This window comes from Acanthopagrus latus, chromosome 23 (assembly GCF_904848185.1).
Source record: "Acanthopagrus latus isolate v.2019 chromosome 23, fAcaLat1.1, whole genome shotgun sequence".
Lineage (NCBI taxonomy): Eukaryota > Metazoa > Chordata > Actinopteri > Spariformes > Sparidae > Acanthopagrus > Acanthopagrus latus.
Genome location: NC_051061.1, coordinates 11,278,222 through 11,300,141, shown reverse-complemented (window position 1 = coordinate 11,300,141; position 21,920 = coordinate 11,278,222). Strand labels below are relative to the sequence as shown.

General features: G+C 40.0%; 2 protein-coding genes across 6 annotated transcripts; both read right to left on the bottom strand.

The window, feature by feature from the left end:
- Positions 1 to 25: 25 nt before the first annotated feature.
- rhot1a (ras homolog family member T1a) lies at positions 26 to 15,914 on the bottom strand. 4 transcript variants are annotated; one of them, XR_005072912.1, is made up of 22 exons: positions 15,496 to 15,914; positions 13,380 to 13,438; positions 13,093 to 13,174; positions 12,948 to 12,991; positions 12,801 to 12,854; positions 12,586 to 12,638; positions 12,121 to 12,229; positions 10,998 to 11,099; positions 10,302 to 10,400; positions 9,949 to 10,057; positions 9,720 to 9,840; positions 9,284 to 9,368; positions 8,970 to 9,115; positions 8,678 to 8,778; positions 8,313 to 8,443; positions 7,599 to 7,682; positions 7,312 to 7,434; positions 7,020 to 7,222; positions 5,330 to 5,452; positions 4,729 to 4,815; positions 2,432 to 3,901; positions 1,090 to 1,226 (listed from the first exon to the last, which is right to left on the bottom strand). XR_005072912.1 is itself a non-coding variant. In XM_037089294.1 (20 exons), exons 1-20 carry the CDS (start codon positions 15,530 to 15,532, stop codon positions 1,109 to 1,111), a joined length of 1,983 nt encoding a protein of 660 aa, XP_036945189.1. In that variant the 5' UTR covers positions 15,533 to 15,914; the 3' UTR covers positions 26 to 1,108. The 4 variants fall into 4 exon arrangements, 2 of the variants coding, with proteins under 2 accessions (XP_036945189.1, XP_036945190.1); XR_005072911.1 differs by having other exon boundaries at positions 2,432 to 4,815; XM_037089294.1 differs by lacking the exons at positions 2,432 to 3,901; positions 4,729 to 4,815 and having other exon boundaries at positions 26 to 1,226.
- Positions 15,915 to 16,453: 539 nt separating this feature from the next.
- On the bottom strand, positions 16,454 to 21,811 carry adap2 (ArfGAP with dual PH domains 2). 2 transcript variants are annotated; one of them, XM_037088667.1, is made up of 11 exons: positions 21,450 to 21,806; positions 20,526 to 20,650; positions 20,316 to 20,407; positions 19,975 to 20,063; positions 19,618 to 19,730; positions 18,633 to 18,782; positions 18,433 to 18,516; positions 18,148 to 18,210; positions 17,744 to 17,821; positions 17,399 to 17,627; positions 16,454 to 16,933 (listed from the first exon to the last, which is right to left on the bottom strand). In XM_037088667.1, the coding sequence occupies exons 1-11, from the start codon at positions 21,535 to 21,537 to the stop codon at positions 16,905 to 16,907; spliced, it is 1,140 nt and encodes a 379-aa protein (XP_036944562.1). In that variant the 5' UTR covers positions 21,538 to 21,806; the 3' UTR covers positions 16,454 to 16,904. The 2 variants fall into 2 exon arrangements, with proteins under 2 accessions (XP_036944562.1, XP_036944563.1); XM_037088668.1 differs by lacking the exon at positions 17,744 to 17,821 and having other exon boundaries at positions 21,450 to 21,811.
- Positions 21,812 to 21,920: the final 109 nt, after the last annotated feature.

Below are 21,920 nucleotides of genomic sequence, written 5' to 3'. Positions count from 1 at the left end.
TTAAGGACACACAAACACGGCGATACCAGTGGGTGTAAATTTCATTTATTACAGATATCTAAAACCATTTTATTTTCCAGGTTGATGTTAAATTAGCTGTCACTCCACCCAATAACACACATGAACAGCTGTGCCAGATGGTTTTACTTTACTTTATTGTAAATGCTGGCAAAAAAGAAGAATGAGAAGAAACACTTTCATAATTTTAAGGTGGGAGAGGTGCGCTGAATGGCTGCTGTTAATAGCGGAATCTTTTGCTCTACGGTGCCTCTAACTTCATAAAAATATAATGAGGGACAAAGCTCTATCTGAAAACCAGAAAATTAAAAACAAGCAGAAAGTTATGACACACCATGAAGACAGCTTTGATAATACTAAATACAAAAATACATGGAAAATGTAGATCCCTCCATCTGTTTCATGCAGTGCACTCAAAACAGACAAGAAAACAAAGAAACAGGTTAATAAATTAACACACAAAATGAACAAGTGCATGACATGAATGACCTTGCTAGTGTTAGATGTAGCACTAGCACCTCATGTAGGTGTTGCTTCTGGCTTGTGATGCTGTCTATGGGGTCCAATCCTAAAATTCTTGAGGAATACGTACATAATATACTGCATATACACAACTATAAACAGATTCAAGTCCCTTTGTGGTGGTTCTGTATATGGCTGCCTCTCTCTGGTCTCCATCCATCTAACTAATAATACTGACCTGAGACAAAAAAACAACAGAGGACTGGATCAGCTGGAGACATCCAGCAACTAGTAGTGTCTGACCTGGACTAGACTAGACCAACGGATCCCATCACGTCAGCGTTTACAAACTGATCAATGGGCAGCTGATGTTTCAAAAGTAACTTGCCCCTTTTCCCCACAACATAAACAAAAAAAACTAAACCAGACTACATTTTTTTTTTCTTTAAATGCATACAAAATGTACTTATGTTCTGCTCATTTGTTTCTTGCTCGTGTGGTGAGACGGGGATGAGGTGGAGTTGGATGCTGAGGCATTGTTCGGCCAGTCTTTTTGAGTCTTTCAGGCAGTAGGAAAGGGGCAGAGTCAATACTGGGACCAGGGGGGAGGAAGTCTCATGCTGTCTCATCATCGCTGTTTGAGAAGCGCTCTGTACATGGCGAAGCCCAGCACAGCACACACTGTGGCCCCTACGCTCGCTCTCAGCCAGAAGGTGGAGTTTTTCAGGTCCGCCTGAGCCATGTGCCTGCGAGAGGAAGTAAGAGACAAAGAGCAGGTGAGGGAGGGGGTGTAGCACGGAAAAAAACAGGGGCAGCATCTAACACGATAAGTGATGTACAATTTCCTTTTCCACTTTGTTAAAAACCAGAGCGGGATGAGTTGCCAACTGACAAGAAAAAGTCATGTGCTCCCTGGAAACTCCCTAAAATTAGGACCGTGAATGACGAATATCAGTGCCGTCTGATGCCATCCTGAAACAGGAACACATGCTTTCTCTTGACATTTGGTTTAGTTTTGGTTCAGGGAAAAGGTCCAGACCATAAAAACATATGGGTCAAAAAGAAAAAAAAAGGAGAGGTGTTGGACTTTGAGGAGGAGCTGCGTTAAGGCAGGAAACAAGAAAACATAAAACTAATGGATTATTAAAATTGGGTTAACAAAAGCCCAACCAAACACAGATCCAACTGGTCAAATACTGGGAAACTAAGCAGACAGAAATAAAAGCAAGCCATGAAAAAGGGAAATGCAAGAAATGGCAAAGTGTTTAAAACAAGAAAACTAAGAGAAGACCTGCCACAATAATTTTATAATAATAAATAATAATTTTAAATTAAATCCATCCAGCAGCTGATCTAGATCTTCAAGACACAGACTAGGATCCTGGTACTCTTGTAGTATCAAGAGAGTCATCAACATCTTTTTCCTTACAGACCAAGTTTAGCTGCCTTTAATCTTAAAAGGAACAGTTTGACATGATTTTCACATCAGAAAATTGGTGATTGATACCGTACTAAACAATTGCTTCAAAATTCAAAGAAATACAACTTGAATAAACATACAGATGGGATACAATTAAAGAAGCACGTGCTTTTCAAGACGAAGTGCCTCCTGTTGTGTTTGATATTTCTGGAATATTAGCCTTTTCACTTTTCACTCCCTGCTTCTAGTCACTGAGCTAAATTAAGTTAATGAGCTGTTGATGTAGCTTCAATTTAACACACAGACACGAGAGTGATCTTCACCAGATAAGACGTGGAACCTCCTGTAAAAGACTCCAATAAGTCCCTCTACGACATTTCAGGACATATATACAAACATTGCATTATCTGTTAAAATAATGACCCGACAACCTCTTGCTGAATAGTGGTTAGATGAACTTGTACTTGCCAATCCATCCACATGATTAAAATAAAACATCCTTCTCCCTCTGGATCTTGCTCCCATCTTTACCTTTCTGGGAGATTTAGCTGCTCTGCAGAGGCCTCCATAAAGATGGACCCCTCCACGTTGGAGATGGCTGAAACCTGCTGCGTCAGGCTGAAATCCTCCTCTGACAGCAGGCAGCCCCCCACAGCTTCCACCCAGCCCAACAGCCTTCCACACAAATAACACACGCACCCAGTCATACTGTTACCAGTGGTATGCCCATACACACAAACACACTCCAATTCAGCAGGTAGAGCTGGGAAATATTTCAGCATAATACTGACTACGGCTGCAATAGCGACTGACACACTGGTTGATTAATCAATTTTTCATGGTGGTCTATAAAATGTAAAAATGTTTTGTGTCAGTCGACATGCTAATAAATTTAAGTTTAATATATATATGAAACAAATATATGAAAAAGCTTTTCATGAAATGTTTTTTAATGTCTTTCTTGGAAACATTACTAATGATTCTTAGGCAGGTGAAATTTCATTAGTTTAAATTAAATGGTTTGTTTAAGTATCAATAATTACACCAAAAACATTGTGATATCTGAACTCATCCGTAACACCCAGCTCTACCCAGTCCGAAAAGAGGGGAACTCCAATCACCGCCCAAACCCAAAGCACAAGCTCAACCATGACTGCATACCTGTTCAAATGTCACCGCACACTTCTAACACACATCACATATACATATACATACTGCACACACCACATGGCAGCCAGACTGGAGATGCCGAGTCATTTTAGGATGTAAATATCATAAGACTACATTTTTAATTCCTCTGAACTGACCTTCACATTTCTGATTTTTTTTTCTTTTTTTTTTTTTAAGTGGCCTGACACAATTAGCTATTTCTGCGTGTAATTTGTGACTGAAGAAGTAATTTACTGTAAAATTAAACAACACAATTCAACCCAATCAACCAGCACCACTTTTCATTTAACACGTTGGGCATCCAATGTGGTGTGTTGCTCCTTGCACTGCCAGGGCCGTCTATTATGCGTCATGCTATTAATAGTGTCAACAACTCCCAGAGATTAAACAGGCATCAACGCAAAGTTAGTACTCGATGCAGAACTTCAATATGCAGTTCTGCTAGGGTACATGAACACCAAACCAGAAGCCCTGCATTTTATGCCACTTTAGGCTGAAAAAAAAAAAATCAAAAATAATAATCACTTATTTGCCAAAAATCACACACTTTTGTAAAATCCAACACCGTAAATAGCCATTAAAACCCTGCACTGTGGAGCAGTAAACCTCCCACATCTTATTCAAAACACCAAGCTCTCTTTACTGTACAGATGGACAGATGAGAAACATATCCCCAGCTGCCAGTAGATGGCAATATTTTGCTAAGGCACGCCACTGGTTACCAAGACAGAACACATGAGCCATGCAACATAGCAGCGAGCAGCTTAGCTGAGGGTGAAAACATGCAAGAGAATGAGGGAGAGGGGCAGCCAAAAACTTGTGTATGAACACCTACAGAGTGGAAGGAAAAACACAAAGACAGGAAATACAAGATAGGAAAAACAGGGTGAAATGACAGGGTGATTGGTACAGTGCAATACACTCAATTTAAACATCAAAGATGAACAATTTGATTTTGAACATCAGCCTGTTAAATGTATGAAGTCTAAACGCACAGGAGCTTTTATTTTAGGAGAAGCACAGTAAGCATATGATTAAAGGAACAACTGTGTTTTTCAAAATAAAGAGTCTCCTGTTGGTGTAGACTTCGGAGTAAAGCATGGAAATGAAGACAAATCGAGACTGAAAACATCATAGATACTTAAGCACTCTGAGAACTGATGAAAGTTGGTGCTGTCAAGAAATAAATAGACATGGGGAATTGTAATAATTTTATGTAATTTAAAAGAAATCACATAGCAAACATGCAGACATGCAGACTTCAATGAGGTTTTCAGTTTGAAGCACAAGCCAAAGAGAGTGGTTGTGTTTCTCTCATTATCAATGCAAATGATATGCTTGTTAGTCAAGATTTACAGTTTGCATATCCACTGCAGGACAGGAAGGAGCAAACACAAAACCTCTAACGAAAAGAAAGATCTGGTGTATACTAGTTTGAAACTGTAGATACAAATATTAATATAGTTTGAATTTTTAAGAATAGAAAATTGCATCATGCCTCTGGATGAAGTGAAAATGTTTCCAATTTACAACTTGTATTTCTAATTTAACAATATGTTTGTGTTATGTATAGTAATCAGTATTATGAGTCAAGTTTGCACTGCAAAAGCAAATACATCATGCATGTTTCACACGGTTTCAGACACACTGTCACCTGCCTGGCTAGCAGCCTGTGTGTTAGCTGGTTGAGCATGGTCACACTTCGCTGTGTCAAACTGTACAGAGAGCTGGTAGGCTGGCTGGAGCTGGAGCAGAGACCAAGACACCGAACATGGCCCATGAGTTTTAGGCATGTGACAAAGAGAGTGAATAAAACCATATCCTCTGAATGTAGCTTAAAAAAGATAATCTCCTTGAAGGAGTCATGACACCAATTAGACCAAAACCATTGAGGCAAACAGAAGGGGGATTTCCCCAAGAGCAATCAAGTGTCTAATTATTTTTCACACAATCTAACATTACGAAAGGAGACTATAGTATTTACTTAAACAACAATTTTGGGCAGTGTAAGGTATTACTAATATCACGTTTAATGACATCAACATTCCCTTTTCCCTGCAGTGGATATGTGAAGTAAACCTGACCACTGGCGAGCACTGAAGGAAAGCAAAGGAGCTGTCACCATCACCACTGTTAGAGAGCTTGGGAGAAAAAGGAGCCTCTCTGTTGCCCATACCGGAGGACCAACCCGAGGGTGGGAGGAACAGACAGGAGGAAGGAGTCTATGTTAAAACACTAGATCTTATTCTACGTATGAACCTGTTGAAAACGACCCTGCGGAGTTGGGCCTTAATATTGCGCAGCAGCTCCAACTTGAGGAGGTTCTGACACAGGCAATAGGTGCACCTGTTGCAGGTGCACATACAGCGGAGACGGGCATGGCTGCGGAAAGACACAAAAATGTGTGTTTGCACCACAATACAAAGACAACGGGCACCAAACAAGACACAGAGGGGGAGGGCAAAAAAGCCAGGGTTAAAACCTTGACGTCACCTAAAACACTAACATTTTAAAAGACCTAAGTTGCCAGTTACCTTTACCTCCCCAACTCACGACAAATGTAATGAACGTATTGACAAGTGAACAAGTCTAAAAAAGGAGAGTAATTATAAGGAGACAAATAGGGGAGGAAACCACACAGAGAGGATGGGAACAGTCACAAACAATCAAAAAATCTGTGGGGTGTAAATCATGAACAAAATGCAAAAGCTCTCAAAATCTGTCAAATGTCTAATGTCTTTTGGTTTTGCCACTTAAAACATTTCAGCAACCATTTTTTTTATTTTAACAATCATATAATCAGTTTAGGGACATAAATTAACAAACCACCAGTAAGAACAAAAAAGATCAAAGACCAGTTTAAATAAAGAGAGAGATTCTTTTTCTAAATTAATTAATCTAAGACTGAGTTGTCCAAAGACTTGGAACTTGGAACCATTTTCCATGTTAACAATCAGTGACACTGTCTGTACAGTAGCACAAAATTACAAAAAAAAAAAAAAGAGAAAAACATGATTCTTAATTTGTGAGTTGCCAACATGTTGAGCAGTGACAGATGCTGAGACAGAGGATTTCAGCTCTGCACTGCACATTTTATGCTAATGGATATTTTTATATTTTACATGTTTTTTCCCAGCTAAATGGAAAACATTTTCAGACGGGATGAAGGGCGTTTTGTAGTTGCTTGGTCAGCCATATTCTTTAGTTTGATTAGCAAATTATTCTAACCTCAAAGGTCAATAATAGGACAGCTTCATACAAAGGATGAATTAAGACACCTTTATGAATAGTTTTACATATTCAAACTGTTAAACGTAATGCATTTCACCTGGAATACTTCAAATGTGCTTGGCTGACATTATCATCTAGTTTCTGAGTCATCGCTGTTTGAGCCAGTATTTACCCTCAAACAGATTAATTTACTCCTTAAATCTGGGCAGCCCCTGGACTCAGCTCACCTCTCAGTAAGCACATTTCTATAAATCAATGCCTTACAACTGATGCCTAGAATGCAGCAGATCAAATGGTTTCAGAATTTAGAAAATAGGATTTCTGGCCGGCTAAAATAAGATTTAAGGGTACGTCGCACTGAGTGCCAATTAATCTACTCTGAAATCTAATCTGATGAGAGAGCTCTGAGAAGTTAAGACACCCTATAAAGTCAGAGGATTGACCTAAAGGCTCACATACCGCTGACTTACAAGCATCAGAAAGTGGCTGGAAGAGTCCAAAGTTTACATGTGACACAGTATATAGCTGGTGGATTTAAATTATTTAACCATGCTGTTACATTTGAATACTAATTGCAAAATATCACTGTCTGATACATACATCCAGGAGAGGTAAAAATTGATAGGTATGGACAGGTGGGTAAGGTAGCTACGTTTGCAAGACTCCCAGAGGTGTAAAGGGTTAACTAGATAAGACCACAAAGAGGCTTGATACTCACGGATACATGGCCATGGTGGTGAGTCTAGTGTAGATGTCTTTGCTAAGTGCGTCGGTCGTGTTGCACGTGAAGGGCTGGGGTGGGTGGAGCTTGTGCTTACGGCAGAAGTCCTGCGGTGATAGACTGTAATGCTGCCGTACTTCATGCAGGTCCGACTTGGCTGCAATCACCACGCATGGTGTCTTGCTGTCTATGAAATATTGCTGCCAAGCAAGAAACAATCAGTGTTAGCAGTTTGACAAGCCTCAGTGCACCTGAAGAGCATTTTTCTTCCACATCTACTGAAACATACCTTGTACACTTTGGCACAGTATTCAAAAGTGCGAGGATTGTTAATGTCATACACCAGGCAAACCACATCACAGGCTAGGTCTGCCTCTGACAGGAAGTCAAAATCTGGCATCACCTCATGGAGCTTGTGTTGAACAGACATAACAGAAAGCGGGAGAGAGAGACAGAGTGTGCAGATGGAGGGATTAATGTTTTGCAGAGTACTAATGCTGATACACAGTAAATTGTAATACACCCAGATTATGTAACAGTAATCCAAAAAGCAGATGAGGAGTAAATGGTTCTTACCAGCAGGTACTTCTCCTGACCATAAACATAGGTCGTGCTGATGGCATACAAGGACTTGTGGTCTTCTCTAATTCGCCTCTGTTGCTGTGGTGGATAATAAAAAAGGTCTGTTTATAAACTGGCTTGTTTCACTTTTCATCCAACTCTGGAAGCTGTCTAAATCACACACAGTTTAACAAAGTTCTCGTATTAACAGTTTGTCGACTCTCACATGTAATCTAGGGCATGTTGTTTGTTTTAATAAGTTATGCAAGGTGCATCAGGTGAAGAAAGCAAGCATCCAACTCATGGACAATGGACAACTCAGGCTAGTTAATGTTAGACTTCAGCCAAGAAAGTCATCATCAATCTACACAGTATGCATGTGGTGAGACCAAGGCTCTCATCCATGAGTAGATGCATGTTTTCTTCTGCCTATCGATATAGTTGCCAAGTGCAATTCTGTGGAAAGAAAATAGTTTTGTCATGAAACTGCTTGTAATAGGTCTATTGATTATCTTGAGTAACTGGGTCATGATTTCTGGAAAGAAAGTTTGGTGTTTGGCTGCATCATTTGTACATTCCAAACAAAAGCAGCTAATAATTAACTGATTTCAGATTTCGGTTGTTAGACAGATTTAAAAGTTCTCTTGATATATGATATGAATGTTAAACATTGCCCTCATGAACGTAAAGTGAAGTTTAATGGGGGTTGCAGCCATCATCTACACTGACCTGCAGATTCCTGCCCAGGAAAGCTTGGAGGAAGCCACTCTTCCCACTGCCCCGAGCCCCCAGGACGTTGCAGCGGAAGACACTGCGCTGGGTCTGTTTCTTCTGCAGATCAATGCGCTTGTTACGTGTCACTGAAAGAATAGGGAATGCATAATTTTAAATACATACTGTGCATATATGAAAAATGGCAAGATGCAGTAAAATTCATGCATTTCATTAGTATGAAACCTTTAAACAGCAAATAATACAGGTATTGATCAGTATAGTGCTTGAATTCTGAACAGAAATGTGTTTATTACTAATTTTTATTTGTTTTTGTTAATCTGCATACAGGGCTGTTCATTAATTAAATGATTTTCTCTTACCTGTTATGGCAGCTGCTTGGGACTCCTGTTCATAGATGATAGAGTAGCCTAGGTAACCCAAGTACTCCAAACTACGCTGCACATCTAGATATGTTGTTAACCTACCACAGAAAACACAAAAGTCAGGAGCATACCAGATTGATACAAGCATGATTTTGTAAAATGATGTGTTTTTTTAACGTAATGAATCAGGTTCTACGGTATGTGAACTTATTCAGGCGATGTAAAACTAAAATAGCACTGAGTGTGTCTCTGTGTGTACCAGTATATTAATAGACAGTTCCATACTCACGTCCACTGGGAGAGGTATCCCTGGTATGTGATCCATCCCTGGTCGTTAGTGCAAACCGTGTTGTTGACATCTGGACCCCAGGGCATGTAGGGAAAGACTTTGAACAAGTCCTTCACCTCGTCTGGCGACAGCGCACAATCTCTGTCCTGGAATGTGACAAGTGAATATACATTGACACAGATATTTATGTCAAGATTTTTTGAATAAATGAGCACAAAAGTGGTCATCCTTAAAACATCTAAAGTTATTATTATAAATAATATTCTTTTTTAAAAAAAGCACTTTCTAAATCTTCAACATTTCTAACCACTCACTTTGTCATGTTTGTCAAAGACACTCTGGAGGAAGAGGTAAGCATTGTGGTTAAGCTCTGTGGTACAGTCTGGGGGGATCTTTATCCTGCGATACAGGGACAGAGAGAAACAATAATTTAACAGAAAGCTCTGGAGTGTCAACTGAAGGGCATTAGTCAAGAAAAGTGCAAACTGTTTGATAGTACATAGTTATCAGTGGAAGGCCTCAACATTTTTCCAGCATAAACAGAAAACAAAACATGGCATTATAGCAGTTTTGTGTATATCCAGTGAAGGCTAAAAGAGAGCTGAAATTGAATGTTTTAGTTTCAAATGCTTCAACAACACATGACAACTGGTCAGCACTTTTATCATGAAACAGGACAAAATCTCGTCTCCACAGCAACTTCAATACAAAGAAAACAACTCCACAAATAACCTTTAATTCTGCACTTACAAAGGAAACAGGTATTCCTGTGTGAGCTCCAGGTCATCGTCATAACCAAACCTCCGGAGCACAGTCCAGGTGGTCTCGTGTCGACCTCGCTGTATGAAGAGGGTGTGCAAGAACAGAAAGCCTGTAACGATAAAGACAAGCACAAGAGAGGGACTGTTGAAGAGACACGAGGAGGCAGGAAAGAGGAGGAGGAAGAATATGAAAACAAGAAAACAGGTAAGTGTCTGACCTTTGAGTGTGAGTCCATTGTCCTTGACTCCATCATTCATGTTCCTCCGGACAACATTCTTTACATCCTCTAAGGCCTGAGGTGCCAGTGGTGTATTGAAACACGTCCTCTGTAGACATACACAAACACATAAAGTGGTGTGTACATTAAGAAAGCAGTTTGGTTCATGTTTAAACCTGCCACCCTAAACCAGTCGAGCAGTTTTCACCTCATATCACACTACACAGCTCAGTGAAGCCTGACACTGATCAGTTTCCCCAATTTGTGGTAGAGAGGAAAACTTCCACATTTTGAACTCTTGCATAGCCATGAACATTACGCTGACAGTGACACTATAATGTGGAAAACATTACCTGGAAGAAGTTGAGCTCATTGTCATTAAGGATGCCGTCGTTGTCCAGGTCAGACACTTTAAAGATTCTAGTTAGAGCCTTAATGCAGGAGGGCTTCAACTGCAATACAGAAGAAATCGTAATAACTAGGCAGTTAAATGTACTTGAACGTGTACAGAACATTTCAGAAAAAGTACTCATTGTGGCAGCTAACTTCAGGGATCCAACTTTTTTCTCTCTTGAATACATTTCTGCTGAACACTTTCTCAAACAAACCACCTCTAGCCTTCAATCTCTCCCCTTTAGTAATCGGCATTTTCATTTACACACATGCACCCACTTCATGTTTAGAGGGTGATAGCCTCGACACATTTCAAGAACTAACTCCATGTCATTCTCATGAGACTGTCACTAAATACTTAACTGGCATCCTGCCATGTTAGAATGAATGTAACAGATACCAGGTACACTACATTTTTTAATCATGTTAATAAAGAAACTGTATTCAGCAGTATATGAGATCAGAGCAAACTATCCAACAAGTGTAACTGTTAACAATGATTGCTCTGTGTTGCAGTAAGCAAAGCAGGTGAGTCAACATACTCAATACCAGGACCCGGACAACTGCACACCAAAATGGAATGCAGTCTCCACTGAAGTTATTATTTACACACGTCTACACATCTGCTGTATCTGCAGCTACAGTAACACACTCACCTCCTTCTCCTCTGGGCAGTACAGGGGTCCTGTCGGGTGGAGAACAGCCTTCTGGGCGTAGTAGAAGAGCTCAGAAATGTTCTTCAGGTTTTTGGCAGAACACTGAGGAAAAAAGGGGGACATGTCTGTGAACGCCCTGAGCAAGAGCAACCCTGGAGCATATTCCATTACATTTACTTCAACATTTCCCCAAAAAACTTAATGAAGTTATGTGAATAGACAATTTAACAGTGTCAATACAGGGTCAATGATCAAAACAGTAAATAAAGAACACTGGCAGAAAGTAACTAAGAACATTTTCTCATGCCAAGTACTTTCGCATAACACTGAGTTACTTGAACTTAACTCACATATCATATTTATGCTACTTTGTTCATACCAGTAGTTAATTAAGTATGATCATGAGTGCAGGACTTTCACGGTTCTCTGAATATCTTTAAATTGTGGTTCTGCTACTTTTTATTAGAGAAACACTACTTATTTTACTACTGACACTATGTACCTACTTACTATGTACCTTGGTACAGCAGGACATACAACAATCCTGCACCTTGTCTAAGTCAGCGGTGAAATATTGGCTCACATGACTTTCATACAGAGTTCAACTCCCACCAGCTGTGTGACCACACTCCAACTGCATCCACACGGTATGTGACTTCTCTCACGTCTTCCTCATCACCCTATTTTAACCTTGTAACTAATCCACCTGATGAGGCCATGACTAAGCCGTCTCATGCGACAGAGGGAAATTTGAATTCAACACTAATGCAGACAGAGGCCAACTTCCTACAAACCTATCAACACACTCTCAGTCCATCAGTCAGAAGGCCTTGGCTTTGGAGCGCGCAATTCAGTAATGTAAATCTATTAATGCCTCAGTCAGAGTGCAAGTGGAGTCTGCAGCTGGACAGCAGCCAAACAGCAGGTGGGGCCAATCTGTCCTGCAGACAACCGGCCTCACTCTATAAAGTCCCTGCTAGTATTGGATTTCATATTTTATTTGCCAGTTCATCGCTCTCAAGTGCTTCATCAATGTTTACTTCGACATTTCCCACAATGGCTCCAGAGGTCTTATATGTGCTCGGTGTGTGTTTGTGGGTGAGAGAGCGTATTGATCACTTACCTCTACACAAGTCTCAATATCCTGGTATTGATTCATGATTGGCAAGATGGTCTCCATGCTGCTGTGTTCTACTAGGTCCGACTTGTTACCCACAAGGATCAATGGTACCCTGTAATAAAGCCTTTCATTACTACACTATAAAGCTCCAACAACTGGGTGACTGATCAATTAGTTGGTTTATAGTCACTGAATTAACCTTTAATTAAGAGGGTTAGGAAATTTGAAAAAGAAGAAATTCCCCTTCTTACATCATTGTGCGACTATATTTTGGTTTTAAAGTGTTGGACAAACAAGACATTTGATGGTGTCTACAAGGCCGAGTGATTTGCGCAAGCAAAATTTGCTTTACACAATAAACCAAAAGGGCTTAATTAACTTTCAGATGCAGCACCATCAGCCTGGCCCCCACAGGAAAGAAAGACACATATACACAAACACAGTTCTATTAAAGTGACATGATCACACCTGCTGTCCTTGTCCGTCCTGTCAGTTATGAGGGGGATCCAGTGGCTTGTCACCTAGGGGAGTAAAGCACAACATCAAACACTATACCCGGGCAAACATTCATTGCAAACACAAATTAATATTTGCAGATTAGGATGATAAGCATATCAAATTCCTGACATACTGACCCTGTGGATTGATTAACTAAGCTCAACACAGATTTAGATCACACTCACCTTTTCAATGGACTTCTTGTTGTTGACTGAGTAGACTATGCAGATAACATTTGCCTGTAATGGGGAAAATAAGCACCTAATTAATTGTGATGTACAGAAGATATCTATAGGGTGCAGACATTACAAGAACAGAGGGGTCAAGCCAACCTTTGATATTTCTTGGTACAGCTGCTCATCTGACTGTTCAGCTTCTAAAATTGGCAAAAAGGGACATCAATACAGTGCTTTAAATGTCATCAAGCTTTGCTGATACCAAATCAACCGATTTCTATTATCATGATGGAAGGATTACCTGAGTAATCCACAATATGTGTGGGCACCCTCTCCGGGGTGACATCAGCTGGGATGGTGATCTCTTCAGCTCGCAGAGGAACCTAGAAGACAGGGGACACTGATCCAAATGTCTGGGAACAAGGATGCCTTTAATAAATGTAAAAAATGTCTTGTATTTCAGCTTTTAACCCTCATGATTCAGACCTATCCAAACAATACTTCAACCTGAATGGATATGATCAACTGTAAACACCTTCCAGTATAATTTCTACTATATGTATCATCTGATTGCCTGTCAATACGTACCTCATCAGGAAACTCCTCACTGACCAGAGACATTATCAGTGATGTCTTCCCCACCTTGGCTGTATGGGCAAATGATAAAACATTTTTTTTTTAATACAAGCTGTCAATACACGCCACTTTTACTGACAATGGGTCATTAACACATAACCTCTCTACCATTTTATACTGAGGGGTCTGAAAAATGTATGAAGTGACAGAGCGCAGATAACAGCAGCTAAAGAGGGTTATGAACAGCAGCCAAGCACATCAGACCTCACAGGAGCAATCACTACATTCCAGCACAGAGCAAAGCTGAAACACACGGTGGAAAAACATGTTCTGAAATGATGCTTGTGTTAAATAGATGTAATGTGTAACATATCATAATAGGTATACCTACAGTTTGACTACTGGGTTTTCTTTCTTGCATTGGAAAATGCATAACTCAAAATTAATATCGTGCTGTTTGAGTGGATACCCAACAGTTACACAGCAATATTAACTGGCCACTACATTTAAATATACAACTAAATAAGAATTTCTGAAGTAAATACACATTAATAATTGTCCAGAATCCCTCTCAAATTAGAAAGAGGGAGCTTCTGTCTACAATAGTACAAATGCTAGAGACAAAAAGAGCACAACCAGAGTACAACAAAATCCGTTAGCAAAACAGTTTAAATTTGCAAGGCCTTTTGTACTGACGGATTGTTTGCTGTAAGGTTGAGACGATGAGCTCATTATTCAATTGATCTATCAACTCAAGAGTAATTGTTTCGTCAGTCAATAAATTACGTCATTTATCACTCCGAACTGCATCATAAACAGACATTCCACCTGATAAAAATGTTAGTTGCTGCTTTTGTCTGCATTGTATGACTTTTTAAATTATTACATATTTTGGGTCTCAGGCTGTTGGTCAGAGAGAACCTGCAATTTGAAGACGTCTTCTTGGTCTGTGGGAGCTTTTGGTTTGAATAACAGATTATTTGTGGTCGCCTCTTTCCACTCAGTGTCTTGACAGTCGATCTTCATAACCCCACTGAACTACTGAACCTCACAACACTGAAGTTGGCACGTAGCATTTTGGCTGCACTGAGTAGCACCTTGCCAACTGTGGAAATGTAGGCCATCCTGCATAGCCACAACTGAAATATAAATAGTACCAACAACACACATGCTTTGGAGAGAACACGTACACTAGACCAGGTGAAACAGTTCTGGTAGGATGGGATCTGTTGCCTTTTTGACTTAATTCCGCCCTCACACCAGCATCATGGAAAAGGTCAACATGTTGTATTCACAAACTATTTACCCATAACTCTGCTCAATATATGCAACAGTCCGTCTGTGTGCCAATTAGGACTGAAACATTATTCACCAATGGTTAATTCATAAGCAACTATCTTGACATAATGAGACTATCACAAGTTAATTGTCAATCAAAAATGTCAAATATTTTATGCTTCCAGACCCCTGATGGTTTTTAAGACCAAAGAGATTCACTGATATCAATCAGTAATTTGTTTCTGCTCCCCTTCTATTGATCCTTATACTTTTATTCAATGATCTTTTCTCCCTCATCTATTGTTTCTGTTGATTACTGCTGAGTCGTTATGTTTATATCTGGTATTCCAGTACAACCTCATACAAAAATACAGAATGAAAAAAGTCCAATTCAACAAGACTGCGATAAAAACCACCCTCGTAGTGCGTGTCATATTTAGCTTTTTAGGTAACCATTTAGCTATTTACACCAGGGGGAATTATTGTGCTATATTATTAAAAGCACATATTTAGTCTGGTTATGAGAAGGAGAGGGTTGAGTATCAAGACAGGACAGGACATGGAAATACTCGTGAGACAGCCATCATGCACCATGTGATACCTAATTGATGGAAGACACATAGGACATAGATATTTATTGTACTCATACGATGGAATAACATACAGTCACTGTGTAAGATCTGTACACGCTGTGAAATAAACCAACCAGCCCCTCACTGCTCATGTAATCACTGCTTGGTGTATTGTTAAGATTAAATGAATGCAACTGCTAGCCGTAGCATCTAGCTCACTCAGTAGCATTTTAGCTAATGAAGCATTCAGCCGCTTAGGGATTAAAGAAGCTACTTACGTTCCCCTACAAGTAGTATCCTCACGTCCTTCCTCATGTTTTAGCTTGCTTCCCTCTTCAGAAAGGACTGTCTTTATTGTTTCATGTAGTCCTCTGGATGAACCGTCCCCTCCAGCAGTTTACCTAACGTCAGGCCTGCGCACTGGAGTCCTGCCGCTGTCAAACTCTCGGCGCCTTTGTAGGGCAAAACGGACGGACAGTTTTCTGTGCTCCTTCGTGTTTTCTACGCGCTCCTTCTCAACTTGCGACTTATCAGCTCAGCAGGAAGGCGATATGAAAAGCAGTTGGTGGCACATTTCTCTGCAATTTCAGGTTAATCGCAGTCTTTTCGGCGCCTTCATAGCATTTCGCATTGGATGTTTCATGGGCATGCCCGACCTCCACTACCCGGCAACTACGGGGAGTCGCACAGGACAAACTTCAAATGAAACGCGTTATGCCGCTCTCTGGCTTTAAAGAGTGGAACTGCATTTATTTCATGACTAACTTTGTAAATGATCAAACTTCTTAGTGTTCAAATTTAACATTAAACTGTGTGTTTTATCACAAAAGCTTTACAGTAGAATAATGGCAATACTAATTTTGGTGTCCTCTTAGGCTTTAATTTTAAAATGTAGTTTGTTTTTGTCACATGTTTATAGTTTTTTTTTTTTCAATTCAATTAGATATTTAATAACCAAAATTAAAGGGGGGGAGCCGGCATGCCCTAAACTGAACTGATCATAATAGCTTATGAACATATTATTTTAGATAAAAATTAGAAAACAATATTCAGTATTTGGTTGGGTTAAATTTCAGGAATGTAGCCAAAGTCATATGTTAAAATTAAATTTACAAATGTTGTCTGAATGCGAATGGAAACCCATGTTGTCACAACTGTAATAGGAGTTGGGATTCAATTAAAGTACCCTACAAATTTAAGTGAACCTCACAAGAAATCCATGAGATAAAACACACCTTGTTTTTTAAAAAATCTTTTATTTTCATTGGGAGGGGGGGCAATAGTGTCATGAAACACGTCCACTACCAAATGAAAATTCATAAACTTCTTCATTAAAAATGTTTGAATATTAAAACCTGAGAAACATCACAAAAACAGCATGATAATATGCAGTGATTGAAACCTGCGTTGTGTGGATCAGGGGCCAGGGGTGAATGTTGGGGCATAAAAAGGGATTTTACATAAAGACACATACAGTCTGTAGTCTGATATCGAGCATCAGATCCTGCATCAGTTTATGGAAGTGAATAGTCTTTAATACACACTGTGGCAGACAGCATAGTCAGAATCATGGATCAATGAGGAGAGTCAGTACTTGGAGCATCACGGTGAACAATTCAGCAGCAGCGCCAACACCTGTGCTTTCAAACGCTGCAGTCATCATCCTGTTCACACACCTCTCTGTAGTTTATCTTTTATACTTCATACTGGCTTCAACTGAAATAAGAAACAAGGGTACAGTGGGGTCACACAGATGAAAACAATTGTGTATTGTATGTACTGTATATTCTGTACAGACATTCATGGTCCTCAGGGGATGAATCCTACTGACTTCTGTGTAACACTGTCATTTCCTTCACGGGGTTAACATTATTGTTTTTAAGTGAGATCCTGAAAAAACTACTGGATTGATTGGCATGAATTTGGATGGTTGATTGATGAAGATCTGACCAACTAATTAATTCCATACCAATTATATAAAGATAATAGATTACTGTCCAGAAAAATATTTGTGTCCCTAAAGGTGGCAGTCTGATATTGTCAAAGGGATATAATGTAGAAAATTAGATTATTATAATTTCCAAGGTAAATACACCCTCTCAAACTCATGTGGATATTAGAAAGCACATACATATTTGCACTGCACATGTACATGTTTTCATTACTGCCGGCCTTGCTTACCAGTATAATCCTGTGGCGCCATGGGCCTGTACAGGACTTGTTTGAGGGCGTCCAACCACTCTTTCTGTTCCCTCTCCTGCTCGCACATGAAGACAAACTGCCGCTCGGGTGTCCCCACCATGACACCGCACTTCCATTTGTTTCCCCGAGCATGCTTTGGGACATACTCCTTAACAGAGTAGCCTTTGCTCTCTGTGCCGATGAAAATTACCCCCAACTCCTCTGCGTCCTTCATACATACAATAAAGAAAACTCATCCATATCAAACATAATAGAGGTTGTGTTTATAATCACTACAGCAGTGCACATCATTGGGTTAAGAAGGAGAAGAGGTTTTGTTCTCACCAACTGGCCTTTGAAGTAAAACAACTTCCTATTTTGAGAATCCAAAATAAACCACCTCTTTTTGAATGGCTCCTTTTGCTGTTAAAAACAGATTCAATAAATGCAATAATAATAATCTTACCACTTTACATTCACAACTGCAGTATATTTTGAGCAATTCAACAACTCCTTCTACCACACAGATAACTTTTTACAAAAGTGTCCTTAAGTGCCTTTGAATATGTGGGTTTGTGTATGCAAGGGGAACAGAAACTCTCAAATGTACTTCTACTGTCACCAACAACTATAACTCCACCGGTGAGGACAGCAGAAGAAGAAGTAGTTGAGTGCTGACAAAAATAAAAATATACAAATAAATCCCTCCACCTACTATACGTTTCCTGTTATGTTCTTTAATCACTTACCAATGGCCCTGTCTTTTCCATGTACCCCTCTTTGAGGTAGTTTCTTGTTATCTTTGGTATCAGCTGGCAAAGAGACAAAGGTACATGTGTTAACACATAAAAATAAAATTAAAAATTAAAAACGTTTCTACTCTCTGAACATGACAGCTCACTGCATCAGCTGTGAATTAACCAGTATTCAGGGTGGTTTTTTTAAAACTGCATCCACATCTTGGAGTTACTGAAAGGTTACTATGACCAAACATTTTGTCAGCCCATTTGGTGCAAAGAAGGCGTGATGCCTACTTCTTCATCGCTGCCAGTCGGGTATGCCGTCTTCAGGTATGCATAACGAGCAGCACGGATGGCGTTGTACCACGTGACAATTTCCTAGAGTAGAAGAAGAGACCCTGAGCTTCTCCACAGTGCTAAAGCTACTGGATAACAATCAGTAAAACACCTGCTGGTCACTGTTATTCACACTTGGAATGATCACGTAGTCGCACCTCAGGACTCTCGTGATAGACATAGAGGTTCCTGGTGTGACTGTCATCTTGGTAGGTGATCTGCAGCCCGTTTGGATGACCAATCTTCTCTGGTTGAAAGGTGGCGTTTAAGTCCTTGATGGAGATCACAGCTTTGGGGCCTTTGGACTCCTAGAACACAAATACAGTGTATAGATACGCACTTCAGAGTTGGTACAAAGGATACAGACACTGGATTTATTTAGCATTCTAACGCTTGTACACTCATTTTTAGCCATGCTATTATGGATTGCCATGAAATGTAGAAAAACATTCATGGTGCAGTGCGTCAGTTTCTGACCAAAGACTTGCAAAACTACACACATTCCATCAACCTCAACTCTACTTTTTAGAGCCGAAAGTCATGCATTTGCAAACAAGCAAGCTAAACTAAGATGGGGAACATTGAAAACATTGCACTTGCTAAAATTAGCATACAAGCATCACAACTGTGGTGGTGGTGAAGTCGGTCTTTAGTTTATGTTTGTCGACTCTAACTAATGTTAACCACTGTTCCTCTTTGTTAGTAGAGCGGGGAGAGACACTAGAAAGTGTGCACAAAGTTGCATCCTTTGAATTGTCGTGGAAAATCTGACCCAAGCCCTTCACAGAGAAATCCACAGTCCACAAGCTTATTTAAGCAACAGAGAGACAGGGAAGGTCTCATTTTTTAAATCATGTTACTATCCGCTCATATACAGCTAATGAAAATCGATTAATGTAAATTGCCATAAATTATTCAAGAGAGCTTTAACCAAAAAATAAAACATAGTTAAAACCGCTGTAAGTAAATGATTTGAATCAAAGTAATTAGTCTGGTTCAAATCAAGTAATACACACAATGGCCACATAAGAAATATCATCATAACACCACATCGTAAATTGTTTTGTTTTGTTTTTTTAAGTAATTGTTCTTTTATGTCGCACAGTGTGTTCAAAATGTGTCACAGAGTTGCCGGGAACTCACATTTTCCTTGTTATAGTAAGTCAGGGTGAATTCCCTCTCCGACAGCACAAACTTCCTCTTCAGAAACTGTGTGTTCTCTTTCCCTTTCTTCCACAGCATGCCTTCATAGAAACCTGGATTCAATACAAGACATCCGCTGAGTCACAGGTGCTTGAACACACACAGGTTTAACCCAAAATGCAAATGTACTTGTATCAAAGCATTTTCAAAAGGGTGACAGTCAAGTCAGTTTTCATTTCCTGGTGCGAAGAACTGGTTTTTCTTACACAGTTCTGCATGAGAATGAGGAACTGCAGGTTCATATTAGCTTAATAGCAACAGCTGTGTGTTCTGTAGTAGACAAATGTGTCTGCAAACCTGTTGTGTATGAAAGTGGTGGATACTTGGTTTCTCCCGTGAATTCCATCCTTTCATATTTAGCCCGAATCCACTGCTCTCTTAAGACGCTGCAGATGAGGAGCAAAACATGTACAGTTCGACAGAAACTACCAGACACAAGAGCGCGACTCATTAAGCTTAGATCTAGCAGCAGAAATCCATCTATATTTCACTTCTACAGTCACTGGTTGCACTTCTCTCTATTTTTGTGGCAATGCCCCGTCAGCAGTCTGTGATTGTGGGACACAAATATTCCGTTATGAAGACATGAGCCAGTCACCAGGTCAGAAGAACATGAATATCCTGGAAAAAATACTCACATACAGTCATTTTCCTGTGGCTGATAGTAGTACGGTGGAACAGCCTTCTCATACAGAGCTTGGGCACTGGTATTGCCGTTGGCTTTCATGAACTTCCAGGACCCCAAAACAGGACACATAAAGGTTACACATGGACACCTTCAAATGAAAGGATGAACTGACCAAGCAAAAATCACCACAGCAATAGTAACATGACAAAGCAGTCCATACCTCCACCAGCTCATCCTCCCAGTAGTCCAGCTTGATGGATTTGACCCGGCTGGACAGGCTGCGATGGATGCCAGAGCAGGTCAGACACACAAACACACCCAGCTTGTAGGATGCCCAGTCTGGATCTGAGGTGTGCAGAAGAAGTGGGATTGTTAAATTATAAATGTTCATCTTTTGTATCTGCTTTTCTATCCACTAGTCCTCTTTAAATCTAAAAGTAAATTCAAGAGTTTGAACGCAAAATAAAACAGCATTCAACACGACTGTAGCCCCGTCAATGCAAAGAACTGCTAAGTAAAGTTTGACAATTTGAGTTTTCTGTTCGTTTCTGCGAACGGATCCAGTAGATGTGTTTTTCTTAAATGTTACTCAAATGAATTAAGGCTTCAATTCTGTTGACCTTTTAATCACTGTTACTTAATCAAATCTATAACAGATTACTTTCAGAACAAATAGATCATTATAAAAAAGATTCTGTGTGTCTTTAATCCAAATAAAAAAGTTTAATATATATATTTAGCCAGAGTATTATCATAAAACTACTTTTTGACACAGGGACTTTCTTTAAAACCTTCTGAGGCAACAAAACACTCTTTTGGGAGTTGATTCACATAGATTGATGGCATGCTCTAAATGAGTGCACATTCCGAAAGCCTATTAAATAAAGGCAAAGCAAACCAAATCTTCAATGAAACATTTCACGCCCCGTCTGCAGTGACAAAGTAAACACACAACAGTGGTGAAGCAGATGATATGAGACGCATCAGCTTTTAAAATAATAAAAACTCTTAAATTCTTATCCTAATAAAAAAAAAAACAACAACAACAAAAACGGGGTTCTAGTAAAATCTAAATAAACCAAGAGTAATAGTTCTTGTAAAAGCAGTATAACATTCAAAGGGCAGTAACAGACACGTCTCTTACCGGCGGCACCACAGTCCGCGCACCGACTGTTGTGCGGCTGCTTCACCAGTTCCAGTAAGATCTTTTTGTTTCGCTCATGGTTTGCCATTTCGGTACAAGGTCGGGGTCTCCTCTCACACGATGATGAATCCCGCCGTGGAAACCAAACATGGTGGTCACATAGCTTCACACGTGGCGGAGAGCGACGGACAAAATGTCAAGATGAAAACTGGAACTTGCGCCAGATTAGTTTTGGATGTCACAACACGGGGCAGACAGGAACTCCCTCCGCTGGAGCGCGTCAGGCCGAGCTGCAGGAACCAATGAGCGCGTCCATTGTAACGGGGATTTGTTTCAACCACCTGCCTTTGTGCACACATGTAAACGCTGAGGAGGCATTCAGTCATTCATATGATGACACGCTCAGGTGAAATCAGTCTGTGCACTGCGCAATGACACATGTACATCTGATTTACATTTGTTATGCTCAAA

What these genes read in the sequence shown, in the direction of transcription:
- rhot1a (XM_037089294.1), bottom strand. Translation starts at nt 15,532, where the DNA reads ATGAGGAAGGACGTGAGGATACTACTTGTAGGGGAAC. An exon ending in AGGACGGACAAGGACAGCAG is followed by an intron (nt 12,230 to 12,585) that starts GTGTGATCATGT and finishes GCTTTATTACAG; the next exon opens with GGTACCATTGATCCTTGTGG. An exon ending in ACCACCATGGCCATGTATCC is followed by an intron (nt 5,453 to 7,019) that starts GTGAGTATCAAG and finishes GTCTTTCCGCAG; the next exon opens with CCATGCCCGTCTCCGCTGTA.
- adap2 (XM_037088667.1), bottom strand. Translation starts at nt 21,537, where the DNA reads ATGGCAAACCATGAGCGAAACAAAAAGATCTTACTGGAACTGGTGAAG. An exon ending in ACCACTTTCATACACAACAG is followed by an intron (nt 19,731 to 19,974) that starts GTTTGCAGACAC and finishes TATTGAATCCAG; the next exon opens with GTTTCTATGAAGGCATGCTG. An exon ending in CTTACTATAACAAGGAAAAT is followed by an intron (nt 18,783 to 19,617) that starts GTGAGTTCCCGG and finishes TTTGTGTTCTAG; the next exon opens with GAGTCCAAAGGCCCCAAAGC.